Source organism: Aythya marila (genome assembly GCF_965140915.1).
Source record: "Aythya marila genome assembly, chromosome: 1".
Classification (NCBI taxonomy): Eukaryota; Metazoa; Chordata; class Aves; order Anseriformes; family Anatidae; genus Aythya; species Aythya marila.
The window spans coordinates 92,405,836-92,421,857 of record NC_139042.1 but is presented as its reverse complement, the minus strand read 5'-3'; the positions used below and the strand labels follow the sequence as shown (position 1 = coordinate 92,421,857).

Genomic DNA, 16,022 nt, shown 5'->3' with positions numbered 1-16,022 from the left:
TCTACCCATATATTCCTTCTAATGCTCCCTGAGGAAAGGGAGTCCCTTAGCATATGGAAAACAGGCCCAGTGGGCACACTTCAGAGGCCCTGGAGAAGGTTGGTTGATGTTTCAGCATTCAGCTTCTTGGCATGGTGAAGTGCCTGGGCAGAGCTTCCTGCCACTGGGTAGCGAGGCTAATTAAACTGACTTGAAATCTAGCTATGGATCTATACTCATCGCAGGAGTGCCAATGCAACTCCTAACAGCATCCATTGCACTTAATGAGCAAGAGAAGGCTCAGGGACAACCTTATCGCACTCTACAAGTACCTTAAAGGAGGCTGTAGCGAGGTGGGGGTTGGTCTATTCTCCCACGTGCCTGGTGACAGGACGAGGGGGAATGGGCTAAAGTTGTGCCAGGGGAAGTTTAGGTTGGATATTAGGAAGAACTTATTTACTGAAAGGCTTGTTAGGCACTGGAATAGGCTGCCTAGGGAAGTGGTTGAGTCACCATCCCTGGAGGTCTTTAAAAGACATTTAGATGTAGAGCTTAGAGGTATGGTTTAGTGGAGGGCTTGTTAGTGTTAGGTCAGAGGTTGGACGAGGTGATCTTGGAGGTCTCCTCCAACCTAGATGGTTCTGTGATACGTTGTTCTGGCCCCACCGTTGCTGCAATGTAGGTCTTAGACTTGAGGAGAAAACGATGAGAGAAGAAAACTTGGTTACAACCTTCTGTTTTCTCAGAGCCTGCACCCAAACAGCTTGCTCAGTTTACAAATCACACAGAAGTCCTAGGGCCAAGAGAGGAGATTTTTGTCATCCCCGGTCCCTCCGGGAGCTCACGAGCAAGCCACCTTGCCCACGGCAGGGCCACCCCTGCCCCGCCACATGGCGGCCGCCCCGCTCCCCTCATCCCCTCAGCGCGATGGCGGCGGGCGGGGCCGCGTTTAACGCGGCGGGGCGGCCCCCATCTCGGCGGAGCCGCCCTCCCTCCATCCTTCCCTCCCTCCCTCCATCCTCTCCGCCGCCGAGCCGGCCGGGGAGGCGACACCCGAGGGCTCGGCACGGTGCTGGCGGAGCGGGAGCCGCCGCCAGCAGCAGCAGCAGCAGCAGCAGCGGGGCACATGGCATGCCTGATGGCGGCTTTCTCCCTGGGCACCGCTCTGGTAAGGGCGCCCTGCTCGCCCTTCCTTCGCGGCCGGGACGAGGGGGGAAAGGAGGGCTCCGTGGGGCTCCGTGAGGGCAGGGTGGGCGGCTGGGGGTGCCCGGGGGTGCCCGGTGATGGTTCCCGGTGCCCGGTGCCCGGTGGCGGTGCTTGACCGGCAGTAACCTCCCGGCTTGAGCTGCTGCTGGGATTAGGGGGTTGTGGCAGCACGCTCCCTGCCCCGCCGCCGGTGCTTTCTCGAAACGGATTTACCGGGGGGGACCGTAACCTCTATTTCTGGCGTAAAAGCTTGGGTGAAAGGCAGGCAGGCTGCGGGAGGAGGAAGGGATGGTGTGGGGAAGTTGCTTGGGGGAAAGGGCGCAGGGTGTGAGGGAGCATCGCGGTGTGGGGTAAACAGCAGCAGGCAGTTCAGCCCCTCACGGCAAGCCGGGGAATAAAACTGTGTGAAATCGGCCGAGGTGTAAGCCCCATAGGTGTGTTTGAGGTGGACACCGGTGTGAAAGACAAGGCTGCACGCATACATCAGTGGAGAAGCACACGGCTTGTGCTCGTAGATCCGTGAAACCCCTCAGGCGCTCTCTGGTGCCACTTTATACGGGCTGGCGGCTGTACGAGCCACCAGAACTGCCCACCTGGTGGGGAATTTCAAGCAAAGACCCCACAGGATTTCAGTCACCCAGCTGGCAGGGGACATCCTCACCCCAGTGAGGGGACCCCGGTGAGGCTGGCGTCTGACCCAGGGCTGTGTCACGGTCTGCTGAGGAGAGGCGTTTCAGTCGGCCGGGTGACTGAAATGCTTTGCTTATGTCCCAGGAACAAAAGTCTCTGGCCTCCTACTTTTGGCTGATTAAGTCATACCGCAAGGAGCTCATCCAAAGGATGTTTCTTTTTGAAACCATCTAAACCGGAGAAGCCCTGACTGTCCCTTGAATAGCGATGGTGACCTGCTCATTGGTAGTTTTTGGATATGCCCTCTGGCACGTGAAGCTGCTTGGTAGTTTCTGTGAACCAATGACTTTGAGAGTGCCAAAGTAAGCCTTGAAAACATTTAGGAACATTATCAAATCACCTTCTGTTAATTTTTTAAGGGAAGAAGGAGGTCCCCGTTCTTTAACTGTTCAGGTCTAAGGTGTTTCACATTACGCTTGTTACGTTCAAATTACGTGCTATTACAGTCATCTGCTTAAGAAATTGGGAGTAACTGCTACTGGATACTTGACCTCTGAGCAACTTGAGAGCATGATTAAAATCTCTTGCTTGAGAAAATGTGGTAAGCAGAGCAGATTTTCACATCCAGAGCTATGTGCTTGTGCAGGAAGAACTGGAAGACACTTGGTAACCACTGGTTTTGAAGGACTGTATTTTAGGGTTTTTCATCAGAAGTAACTGACCTGAAAAGCACATACATAGGGAGACCACTCCCCATGACAGAGGATGATTTTGGAGGCAGTGTGACTTAGTTGCACTGGAGAGTGAGAAGGGAGAAACAGTGTCACGACCTACAGCTCCTTATTTGAAAGGCACGCTGGTGCCTTGGACAGAGGTACAGCAGATCTGCTTTTCAGTGGGTATCTTTTGGAGACATGTAGGTTGTTGGACATGGGTGACAGGATGGAAAGCCTGGCATATGTTACCTACAGAATTAGTTTCTGGTGCAGATCTGCATTAAAAATATAAGATTTTATTATAGACAACTGTGCAGATGTTAGGTGCTGCTTATGGCATACTCCAAACAACAGATGACAAAGGATGTCCTCCGAACTGTTTAAAATTCTGTTTAGCTGAAGAAGATTCATGGTTGTTTTCGTTTAGGCCTTGGACATATCCTGTCGATACTGGTCCAAGGTGCCTGTGAAGGTAAAAGGAATCGAAAAAGTTCAGATTTTGTGTGCATAAATAAAAAAGAAGGGAAAGGCAGACAGCAAGCTGCTGTCACAGTCAGGAGAGGAGGGGAAAGAGCCTCCATCCAAAAAAAGCCAAGTGGAATTGCACTGGGTACTACACTGGGCAAAGCATGGTAGGAGGCATGGCTGTGAGCAGAGAGCATTGACCTTGCAGTGTCAGCAGTGCTGTACTGAGCAGGGTTTAGTATGTTTATGTAGCTGATAAGATTTCCATTAGGGATCACTGTCAAGCAAGGAAGGATTTTGGATGGAAATCGCTGTGCTTTCCTAACAAACCTCTAGAAAAGAAGTTGTACTGCTGCAGGTCTCAGTCTCCAGAACTATTGCTGCCGGAGCAGATAAAGCAGAAAACAGTACATTTCAAAATTTGCAGAAGTGTAACTTGTGAGATTTCACATTTACGGAAGTATCTTCTGATCTAAAGGCGTAAGAGCTCTTGGACTTTTTGAGAGGCTGTCTTCTGACATGTCTGCGTAAACAATTGTTCAGCTAGCTCCCTTCCCCCTTCAGCTCTGTCCTAATACAAGCCTTGGAATCAGGGCAACTAGAGCCTAATTCTTGGAGGGAATGAGAAACTGAATACACTGTGACTGTACTTAGAAATTGTATTCTTCTGCTGTATTATTCTGGTGCAAGAGCCATTCTGTTCTGAAGTTAGGTACTGATGTGCTGTATATACCCACTGAGAGGAAAGTGGTGCGAAAGGAACCGCTCTTTGTGTGCGACAATTTCTCTTTTACCTCTCCTATCAAGACACTGGCAGAACAAACAAAAGATTATTTTTCCCTCTTTCACCTTTCAACACATTTCTGTGCTGGACTCTGTGCTTGGATTTTATTTTAGATAATAACTCTTCTCATGCAGAAGGTTTTGAAATGTGTTCCTAGGGGGAAGTCTGTGAACTTTGTCCTTTCTCCAACTTTTTCCCTCTAGAACGCCAGCAGTTCTGCCTGCACGATGGCCGAGCCGAAGTCAGTGTGCGTTTCGGTGGATGAGGTGGTCTCCAATGGCACAGATAACCAAGACGTTCGACTGATGAATGGACACTTAAAGAAGGTGGACAATACTCTGACAGAAGCTCATCGTTTCTCCTACCTGCCACGCAGACCAGCTGTAAACATTGAATTTAAAGAACTCTCATATTCCATCCAAGAAGGGCCATGGTGGAGGAAGAAAGGTGAGGAAAATGTAATGCTTTAACACCTTATAGCTGAAAAGAGCACAAAGAAGCTGCCCCAGGGCTGACTGAAAGGCTAGGTGCAGGATTTGTCCCTGCTCTGGAAGCAGACACCACTTCCTTCTGAGGAACGTGGAGAGTCCCCCAAGCAGACAGCTGGGAACTTCCCAGGAGCCTGACGCTTGCGCTCCAAGAAACTGTAGATGCAGTAATTTGTACAACTGTTTATTTTTGCCTCCCAATTCTGAAGTATCTGAAGCACATACAGTACTCCTGTGCTGCCAAGTATGTGTCCTGTGATCCTGCATGTTTACAATTTGTTGTTTGAGTGCTGGGGGAGGACAGGTTGAGCATGCAGTAGTTTAAAGATAGGGGTCGGGGAAAAGGGTATGCTTTTTTTTAACTTTTACAATACGTTGTTTTGTCAAATGGCTGTTTTTTTTTTCAGTACCCTTGCAGAACAGCAAGCATCTCTGAATTTCAGAAGGCATTTGAAACCAAGATAGTTATTCTCTTAAAATGCTGTGTTTTAAAGTCAGTGCTGTGGGCTATTGGCATGTCAGCACATCTGTGTCTCTTGGTTTTCTCAGATGGGTGTCTTTAAGTTTACCATTTCTTTTAACTGATGAAATGACTGCCTATTGCTAGGTCTAAATCCTGAGATTTAGTCAAGGACCAGCATGCTTTTTTGCTAGTTACTTTGCTAATACACAACCAACTGTTCACAGCCTGTAACACAGGGCCCAACAAAATGATGTGGATATTGGATGCGTGTCAAGGGAAGTCAAACATTACCACTGTATTTTCACAATACAATCTCACTTATAGCTCTGAAACATTGCTTCTGGTGCTGATTTATTGATGGGAGTTAGGAGGGCATATTCAGCTCTGTTCCTTATATACTCTTGGTCTATTCCAGTTCCGAAAGGTGGGTGTAACATGGCTCTGCCCTTTTTCATCTGCTTTGTATTCGTTCTTTTTATACTTTCATTTGCATTGTGTAGCCATGTGTTTTCTGGAGAATTTCTTGTGTGTCTTTGTGTGACTAGTTGTCTCTCTGAAAGAAAAAATAGGTCATGCAGTAAATTCGTGCTAGCAAAAAGAAGGAAGTCCAAAAGAAAATACTGAAATCTTGAGGAGAATTTTGTGTGCTAAATGACTTAATTGCTCTTTCTGGAGGAATTCTCTCTTAGTAGTGTAAATTGGTACGGCTGTGTGCTTTAGTTATTTTTAAGAGATAAGACCCTGCCAACATGCTGGCTGAGCCATATTTGATACCTGGACTTGCTTTGAATCTATAAATCCGCTGGCTTAAAGGTTCCACTTGAAATTGTTTCGCAAAGTACATTGCTGCTGTCTGGAAATGTTGTCATTATCATAACACCGAGGCTTGAATAGTCTAGAAATGTGTGGTATGAAAAACACTGAGCTGTGGCCGTGCAACTGCTGCCGTATCAGGACAGCCTATGCATGCGGTTAATCATTTGTTGAAGGATGTGCAGTCTTGTGGCTTTAATTTTTTTTTAACATCAAAACTATATGTGTACACACCTGCCTTCTTTAAACTATTTAGTAAGATTGCATCTAGATCTGCTGTCCAGAGGAGAACAACTCAGTTTGGCAATGACTTTTTTACAAAATTATTTCTCGTCTTTCTGGAGTAAACTCAAATTTTGAAGTATTTTTTTTTTCCCCAAGAAATAGAACTATGCTGAAGTGTCTCATGTCAGACTTGACAATTTGAGTGTTTTAACTGGTCTGTTTCTCACTGGCCAAAAATGATGAAAGGTTTCCAGATCAGAAATCCACTACACTCGGATTTGCAAGAGGAGATGGCCTCGCAGTGGCTTACAACTACACAGTGGGCAGCTCTGAAGACACTGCAGCCAAACTCCTGGTGGTAGAGCCAGCTGATACATAACAAGGGTCAGTGGCCACGTGCTGCAGTTTGGGCAGCTTACAGTGGAAAACAGCCTTTTACCAGGAGGGTGGTGCAGCGCTGGGACAGGTCACCCTGGTGGTGTGGTTTCTCCTTGCTGCGGGGTTTAGAAGAGTGGACTTGGCACAACCACAGCTGGCCTGAGTTATTGGTGGTGATCAGCTTGCTTTGAGCAGCAGGCTAGATTAGGGCACCTCCAGAGGTCCCCTCCAAGCAATGCTTTTATGATTCAGCTTATAGAAACCTACCAGAAACAAACTTCCCTCCCAGCCATGTTCCCTCTCCAGAGGTTGACCCTGATACATAGGTTTTAGTAGAGAAGGTTTTCCAGTAGAGAAACAGAAAACTGAATACCGATCTGCCTAAGTAGTCCCAAAGGAAGGTTGGGACCAAAATATTAGATGCCTTGAATCATTTTAGCAGTTGTGTGAATAGAACTTTGTGTGTAATTTTGGTTATCTCTGTTTAAAATGAGTAGGCTTGCAGATAAACACGCTACATGTAGAACTATTCTGAACGCCTCTTACTGGTTTCTCCTCCAGTGGGAAACTGGGACTTTGCAATGGGTTTTAATCTGTGTCTGTTCAGGAAAAAGGTCATATTTTACCTCTAAACACGGGTGGCTGATTTAGCTTTATACTTCTTGGGGCTTCCCTGCACTAAAAGTCTTTCTCATTGCTGTGAAGTCAAATGTTTAAATTCACTTTTTTTTTTTTTTATGAGTAGCAGAGAACATGCTCCTGAAGGTACAAAGTCCAGTATTGGCAATCCAACTAAGAAATCCAATTAAGAAAAAAAAAAAACAACAACACAGAAAACTTGCACGTGCAAGATGGGAAAAAAAAACAAACACGAAGATGTGTCTCAGTTCATTCTGTTCTTTGGTGCTGTTCATGGCAATAAGGGGTAAGGGATGCTGTTCTGAAAATGTGCCTAATGGTGTTTCTATTCTGAAATGGAGCTGGAAAAATTCTGCTATTCCTGCATCTTTCCCCACAGCTGTAATGAATTAGTTAAAACCTTTTAGTGAGTGTTGGATCACAAAGGGAGAAATACAGTTTCCTTGTGAAGACAATTTGTGCCAGTGTGCTAGAGAGGAATTGAACTAAAAAGCAACAACAGAAAAACGTACTCCCTTCAGTGAGGACGTTATTGTAAAGTAATGTTAAGGTTAGGCTCTAAATTAACAAAAGGAGCAATAATTAGTAATGCTGTCATTGTGTTCTGTACTTTGCTGCATTGTTCAGACAGTGAAACTCATGGTTAGTAACATCATTTACTTTTTATTAGCAGCACAAAGAAGGTGAGCTTGAATTGCTTGTCAACAACAAATAAGCTAAATTAGCCATAGTAGATTTCAAATTAGAATTTTTCATTGATTTGTGTCTCAGCCTTAACACACCTAATTTATCTATTAAATATAATTTAACTTTTAACTTTTAAATCTCTGTAAAAACAAGGAAGGGCGTTTCATTCTCAGAATTATCTGAGAAATGCTGCTTGCTACCATCAAGCCTGGTCCGCTCTTTTTATCAAATGGAGTTTTTATCAAATTCATAGTGAGGATTTGTACGACTCTGGGTCTGATTCATTCGTGGTGTAATTCCTCTTGAAGTCAGTGGTATTAACAGGGATGAACCTGGCAGATGAGTCCTTGATCAAAGAAACTCTGTCTGACCCAGTCAGGTCAGCAGGACTCCTTATCAATAAGGGAATTTGGAAGAGGTTACAGAAGTGAAATTTTTCAGAAGGTCTCACGTAACTTTGGCATTTCCTTCATAAAGCTTTTAGGGAATTACTCAGCTGGCAGAACAAACTTTTTCTTCAGTTTTGAAGGAAAGAGATTGGTAAAACGCATCTCAGTGTTTGATTCCAGTCTGTGTTCCAGCATGTGCCAGAAGTCTTGTGCAGGTCAGCAGGACGCAAGATTTTCTTAAGAAACCTCCAGGACTGCAGGAACAGGTAGACAGCGTGTCAAGGTTAAGATGAATTGGCAAAGCCAGGAAAAAAAAAAAAAAAAAAAAAAAAGGAAAATTCAGCACGCAAACAAACTATGCCTTCTCCTTTCTGGAGAAGCTGGATGAGGGAGCCAGCTGACTCAGCCAGGGGAAGAGAGAGAACAGGAGAGTCCTCTGTTAGATCAAGTGTGGGCTCCTTAATTGAGGAAAAGCAACATCCACAGAGCTTCAGAACAAACCTTGGCCAAGATTTCACTGCCTTATCACACAGCCATTTATCTGAGGGTTGAAAAAGAGACTGAAAGTGGCTCTTATCCTGGCTTGCGAACTGTCTGCTCAAGCTGTATCTTCAAATGACATTGAAAATGTCATTTAAAATGCAAACAACAGTAACATGCATTGGGTTTAGCAGTTATATTAAAAAAGAAAAAAAAAGTAATGTGTAGGTTTTAAAGCTAGGACTGCCTGAAAACTATACCAGGGGATTTTGTAGAAGTCTGTGCCTTAGCTTTTTGCTGGTGTTGTTTTATAAGCACCATAAAGAGATCTGAATAGAGTGACTGATGGAGGAGTGAAATTATGGATGGTCCCAAATACGAGGAAGTCTCAAAAAGTACTTTGGAGTCTTCTGTCTTGCTATAACTCTTTCCCTTCATTTAGTTCGGTTCTGTGTACACACACCCCCAAGGACGTTTATCCTTTTGTTTCCAGGTGTCTGCCGTAAGGTAGGATCCCAGGGAAATACCGCTCCTACCTCACGAGTGCCTCTGGGATGAAAACACTAATAAATTGCCTTTTAAAACTCCGCCACAATTTGAGGACTGATTTTTTTTTTTTTTTTTCCTAGCGCTTGTCAGTATTCGTGGTTAATTAGGCAAGAGTGTAGTTGGAAATTTCTCCATTGTTATTTTGAGGGCTGCAGTGACTCACCCGTGCCGCCTGGGGATGGAAGTGGCGGTCGGATTTGATCTGGAGTAACCTCTGGGGGAAGGGGCCCTGCTCTTCTTACCGGGAGGATTAGCGGCCACGCAGAAGTTCAGGCTCAGCAGAAAACGCCCAAATGTTATGTGGGGTTTACTGTAAGAGCTCAGGCCCCCAGGGAAGGCGAGGGGTCGTAGAGGTCCTGTCTTTTCTTACGAGATTTTGGGTTCGTAACGTGAAGATTCAGCGCGTGAAACGTGCAGGCGAGGTCTGACGGCGTAAAGGAGGGGGATGCAGGACTAGGACTGTTCACTTTGGATGGCCCCATAGTGTCTGAGGGGGAAATAGGGAATATTTGCCACGTTGCTTGGTATTCGTAAAGGGCTGGAAGCATCCATCACCGCCCGAGGCGGTGTCATCAGAGCAGCCCAGAGGTCTGCGTGCTGTGTGAATGCTGATCTCTGAACGAGGTGGAAACATAGCCCCCTGTCGAGCCCTCAACATGGGTTTGAGCAGGCTGGCTTTTGCTGCTCTGTTACGAATTCCTTATTTCTGATACGTGTGCTGGGACAGCCCCCATTCCCTTTATTTTTATTATTTAGCTGTCTGGTTTTTATGTTGCTGCATCTTTCCCGTCACTCCTCACCCCGAAGCCCCGAACGGAAAAGGAAAAGGGGGTTGGCGGGAGGTGAGGGGGGTGGGGGGTGGGATTTGCCCTAAATTATTTGCTAATCCTTGCCAGAGGAGTCGGAAAAAGCCTGTCCTCATCCCCAGCAGGTGCACTGCGGTAGAGGGCTGGCTGGCGGTTACTGGCGGTCAGTGCACTGCAGTAACCCGCGGCGGCGATGCTCCGCGCCGGCGAGCCGGCCCTGGTTGTGGTTGGCTGCTCCGCGAGCTGTTGCTAAGAGGAGAGGAGAAATAGATGAGCAGGAAAGAGCCCCCCGGAATTAAATAAATAAAGAGCCCGCCGCCGGAGAGGGAGTTCTCACTCCTCGCCATCCGCCGACAGATGGGTCGCGTTGTTTGCCGCGGGTTTCGCCCGGGAGCGTGGTCTCAGCCCAGAGAGCAGAGGGGGTGCAAATTCAGAGCCGCCTGCCAGGAGGAGTAAACAAGTTAAGCTGGTTGAAACGAGCTGCAGTACTAGTAAAAGCTCCTCAACCGAGCGTTTTGTGGCTTCTTTTTCAGTCCCTTAAAACGTTAGAGGGATTAATGGCAACAAAACGTGACTTCTCACAAGATTTCTAAATTCGTGTTTCAACCTTGGAAAACCCATACAGCTTCTCTCTTACCTCTTAAGCTGTGTCAAGACAGTAAAAATATCCTAAGAAGTCACTGTCACTGGAACAGTTCACAGTGCTTTATTGAGAGATAAATAACAACCCCTAGCATCCTCTGCATGGCTTGTATAAAATAGAGGCTGCTAGGGACAAATCCTGCTCAGCCCCTTTGTCTGACTGTCAGTTTCCCAGCCGAGAATGACATTCCTGTAGCAGTAGTTCTGCTGAAACAGAGAATTGCTTATTTTCCTTCATACGGAGCCCGTTGTTATTACTGTGGGATTATTTTTTTTTTGTATGCAGAGCTTTTTTTTTTTTTTTTTTTGGAAATGTGTCTGAGTTTGACTCAGGGAGCCATGGTTGCTGAGCTTTTGTGTGAGTGGAACATATTTCTCTTCTTTCCCTTTGTCATATTGTTGGTAAAACAATGCCAACAAGATTGAGAACTCGTGGCCGAGGAAGGTTCAGAGAGGGACCAGTTAAAACATTTTGGGAATAATATCCCAGGGAAGGGGTGATGGCAGTGGCGATGAGCTGTTGGGAGGCTGAGCTCCACCGTCTCCATCTCACCGTGAGCATATGTAGGGGACTGGCTGTAACGCACCCTGACAGCTCCCCACTGCGACCTTCTGTATGCCGAGTGGGCTTTGATGAAGTGCTTTGCTGTCCTCTGCCCGTACGCAGTCATCTCGTGCTCGAGGTGTTGAGGAGGTAGTGATTGCACGTACCGTCTTCAGAGGTGGTGTGTAGCTGTGCCGTGTGGGTAACCAGAGAATCGTAACATCATTGGAAAAGACCTCAAAGATCATCAAGTCCATCACTAAACTATATCCCTAAGCACTACATGTACACGAGGCCATTTTCACTTCTGTATTTACATGTCATTTTGGAAAGTACCCTCTGGAAGCCCATGGGGTCTAAACTTACATGCGTACCAAGGCGTAAGTACCAAGTCTTTTGTTCTCAGGGGATTTAAGATCTCAGAGTTCAGCTCTATTCTCTAAGAAACTAATTCCTTCACACTTCCCTGTAGCATTGTTCTTCAGTGTAAACTGGCTGGTTTGGGGAGGACAGAGCTCAGGGAACATGATACCACTCAAAAATGTGGCAGACCCTGAGTGAGTATACCCTGCTGCAGTGTAATTCGTAGCCATACCTGCAAAACTGACGGCAACTTTTGTCCTCTTTGAGGAAAAAATGTTTGCTCTTACTATGGGAAATAACACCTCAAGACTTGCTCCAAAATACACGCAAGGAGAATCTCAGCAGAATGGGGTAGCACGCGGGAAGGAACTGGTTTGGATTTGAAATGAAAGCACTGCAGACCGAAGGGTGGGCATTCGGTCTCAAAGTGAGTGTCCTTCAGGCAGAACTCAGTGCAGTAGCCAATAAGGCCCTGCCTTATCCTGCAGACCTCTGTGGCTTTCACACCCCTGAGGTCCGTAAGGATGTGTGTCTAACACTTTTTGGCAAAAATAACATGGGAGTTTGGGTTGGTTTGCTGTTGTACAAAGTCAGAGGATGCCCGCCTGGCCCAGTGTCCGTTCCCTGACAGCAGGCAGAGGTAAATGCTTCGTGCATGGTGTGAGAACAGGCGGGCATGCAGTGTGCCCCACGTCCCTGCAACTTGCAGCTCAGGTTTCCAGAACCAGGTTTGTGTACCAGCCATTCGTGGAATTTTCTTTTGTAAAATCATTCACTTGCTCTCTGACCCTGTGCACACTTCTAGTGTGTGTATGCACCTTGCTGTTTGCCTGCTTTTCCAAATCATTTAGGAGTAAATGCATAGCCTGATACAAATCCCCTGAGACTCAGGGGGAAACTTTCCCCACAGACTGACCACTGTCTCCTATTCTGGTGTCTCCTGTTGCTTCACCTGCTTTCTCGTTTATTTGAGAGCCGTCCATCTACCTTCTTGTCAGGTTCATTTATTTAACAACTTCAGTAAAAGACCTCACTGAAACTTTCCGTGACATCCATGTAAGATGACAAAATGGCCTTTCTTTCAAGGTATTACTTCCAAAGGACATCACGTGCAATTTACGTAACCAAATCTTGGGTCAGAGGCTTCTGCACAAGTTCTCTCTTTTTGTCTGTTAAAAGCATTGGGGCAGTGACAAGCGGGGATGTTAGGGGTTCAGATTGCCTGCCTACTGTGCCAGCTAGGCTCTGAACCTAGAAGCCAGCAATTTCTGTTTCACATCACCACTATGGAGGACAGCAAAAACACCAGCCCTGGCTTAGGCTGTACCATGTGGAAAGTTTATCTTTTAGTAACGTTGTCATCTTCTTGATATAAATACCTATGTTAATTAGGAAACTGAAAGACTAAGGGTCCTCAAATCCCTCCAAATGTAGTCACTTCTTCACCAACTTTCAAAGACATGAAAGAAAGGTACAGTTTAATCAAATCTGTGTGGAAGAATTACTGCCCCTTTCAACCAATTCTTTAACTTGTTCGTCCCCAAAACAATAATTTAAATATGATGGAAAAGGTCACAGTGCATAGATAGTAAGGCAAGGAACTTCAGTTGTTTTCAGTAAGTATTTGACTCTGAGTAGCTTCCTACAAGCAAGCATCCTTATGTATTTCATTTGTTCCTTAAGTACGCTATCAGGAGGCCTGCTGAAATATCCCATCGGTGACGATACAGATATTTGAAAATTATTCCCTTGTGAGTTGTGTTCTTTAGTACAGACGTTTGAGGTTAATTTGGCCTTTGGATGCTTCCTCTCCTAGAAAAGAAGATTGGAGAATGAATATTTGATGGAGAACGTAGGGGGTAGTATAAAATACAGAAAGCCTAGTGTTGTGTAAGTGCCTGTTGAAGAAGGGCAGAATAATTCCTTCTAGGAAATTGTATGGCTGGAGACTTAAACTGCAATATGTCTTCAGTCATCCTGCAGAAACCTTTTTAACTATGTTTCCTGATTGGGCTCTCTTGCCGCTGTTAGGCTTGTATTCTCATTCACAGCTCATTTAGACTTTTTTGATTTTGGTGGAAGAAACAGATGCAATCTGAAGACTTAATTCTCTTCAGAGAGGCTAGGGATGAAGTAGTCCAAGTTGTTAACAGAAAGAAGGACGCGGAATTACATAACAGGCAGACCGAGTTAACCACTTGTGTGTTGGTTCATCATTCATCCCTTATCTGTTCCAAAGAAAAATAAATGGCAGAGACCTTGGCTTTACAAGACAATTTACCATCTGCCTCTCATCTAGTATCTGCAGCCTACATCTTCTGTGTAAGAATCGCGTTTCTTCCTGCTTTGCATGTTTAGAATAATAACAAATGTTGTTTATAATTGCAGTACATCTGCTGCAGCAGAGAGGAGAAAATGGAACGTGCCATGGTCAGGTTCCTGCGCAGATGAGAGTGAGACCTCTGCTCTGCCTCATGCTGATCTTCAGAGAGCTGGCTTTCATGCGGGGCAGGAGAAGAAAGGAATTTCAAATGAAGTGATGCAGCTAGTCAATACAAAAAAAAAAAAAGAGAAAAAAATCAGAAGGTTTTAATACTCTCATTAAGCAGCAGGGTGAATTCTGCCCTTTTGCATATGTTTTGTGCTAAGCGAAGTGCTCAAGTGGATGAGGCCGCACCAACAGAGCATGGCCGGTATAATTTCTTTAGTCATGATCCAGTCACTATCTCAAGTGCTTTGGAAATTAAACACTCTAGTAGCACCAGCATTACAAGGCTAGAATGGGTAAATAAGCACACGATTAAAAGGACGGGGATTGAAGGTAAATACTTAACTTTTGGAGGGAGGACAGATTTTTTACCCGTGTCAAAATACCACTAATTTCAGCCAGCTTACTGAATCTGACTGTCAAGGCCTGACTGCGTAAAATAACAATCTGAGGCGCATAAAACTGAAACCTGTGGCTGGCCATGTGGGAGTGAGCTTCCTTTTCCACTAAGAGGTGAATGTCATATGATGGAAGGACAAGCAAAAATGCAGAGGAATAGCTCTGAGCACAGCTGCCCATGAAAAGTTACTCGTTTGGGTCTTGGTTTTGACCCTGAGCCTTGTAGAATCATTTGAAGGAGAATTTTCTGAAAAGAAGGAATTTGACAGGAAATAAATACTAAGCATACGGATGCTGGATGGGAGACCTTGCTGAAAACCAGTTGGGTCAGATTGGTTTTGCGATCAGAAGTGCAAGGTCTTTGCAAGAAATTTGCAAGAATTTCTAATTTTGATGGCTGTAAAACAAAACAGTTTTAGCTGTAGACAGATTTTGTGGGGCTTCAGGACCCAAAGGGATTTCTTCTGCCCCAGTCCAGTGGCAGCCTTGGCTCTCTGTTTGCAGGTCCAGCTGGTATTAATTACCAAGGCAGGTATTCCATCCTGCAGCTGGTTTTACACAGGTCCCCACTCCTTTTCCCTCTGCATGGCACACTTAAGTCCTGTTCCTCTCCAGGGAGAGAGTTTCCCCACTGATGCACCCTGGTGGGTTTTCCACCAGGGTCTGTGGTCCTGTCCTTTTCCTTCAAGAGCCTTAAAAGTGTCTGATTCAGGGGCTGTGTTTGCACAGAGTAGGTTGGTGGGGCTGATACCTCTGCTGGTGCTCTCAGCCTGGGTTTTTATTTTTTGGTGTGCCTGACCTTTTATCACATAGCTGAGCAAAGATAATTTTTAGACTTGCTTGGCCAATTTGATTTTGCTAAGCCTTCTATTTAAACATAAATGGCATCTGCTTAGCCAGTAGCTCCTCTAATTCCGGGGAAAGTTTCCTTGTGATTTAAATCATCATTGAATTAGGACTCACACCTGAACATTTTTACCCTCCCATGTGAAAGCATCAGGAAAGTTGAGTAACTGCCAGCAGGGAATAGAGGTGCTGCCATTTGTGATTATAATAAATCAGGGTCTGCTGTCTTTAAGGCTGAGTTATAACAATGTGTGTGAGTTGCTGTATTAAAAAATAGTCAGAGGACCTTGACAGACATTCGCAAAGAAAGTTGACTATTTGATTTCTTGCCTGGGTGAACGATGATGTAAATCTCAAGGAAAAACGTATTGCCTGAAGTAGTCACAGGTCCATGAACCTCGGGATCACTGTAAGACTAGGTGTCTGTAGACAATGACTGTGTCTTCTCCACTGACAGTAAGGCACCTGGGGACAGTACAAGAAACATGAAACTCCATAACGTGAGTAATACTACTTATCATATTTACTCTTTACCATCTTTATTATTTATTGGACCAGTTGATCTTGGAGGTCTTTTCCAACCTTTATGATTCTGTGATCCCAGCCTCCTGAGTCATGTATTCTCTAAATACCTTGTGTATGAGCCATGAAAACAAACAAACAAAAATAAAGTAAGCCTTTCCATAGCGATCATAGTTGTGGTATTTTAACACTGTGTTTGAGTCTCATTGACAAGTGTTAATTAAGGAAAACAAACTTCATCAAGCCAAGTGGGCTGGGACAAAAAGTGACACACGTTCTGCGATAAATAAACCTAACTTTGGAGCCAACCTTTGGTTCAGCTCAGACACTCAAGCAGCACTACCTGAGAAGTACATGGCCAAATGAATCTTAAAATCTCAGCAGTGGCATATTGGATAACCCGAAGAATAGATATGGGTAGTCTGCCAAGGGTGTTGTCTTACAGTAGATCATTCTGGACCGAATTCGTCCCTGTTATAAATTAACTGAAATTAATAACGCTTGATGAAGGAAGAGTATGA

At 45.3% G+C, this 16,022-nt stretch overlaps 1 protein-coding gene across 1 annotated transcript in view; it reads left to right on the top strand.

Annotated features, from left to right (window-relative positions):
* The first annotated feature begins 989 nt into the window (after window positions 1-989).
* Window positions 990-16,022, top strand: part of ABCG1 (ATP binding cassette subfamily G member 1) — a 52,161-nt gene continuing 37,128 nt past the window's right edge. Inside the window, exons 1-2 of the mRNA XM_082755591.1 lie at window positions 990-1,147; window positions 3,984-4,227. Coding sequence (XP_082611717.1) covers window positions 1,106-1,147; window positions 3,984-4,227 — 286 coding nt within the window. The 5' untranslated portion in view covers window positions 990-1,105. The remainder of the gene's footprint in view (window positions 1,148-3,983; window positions 4,228-16,022) is intronic.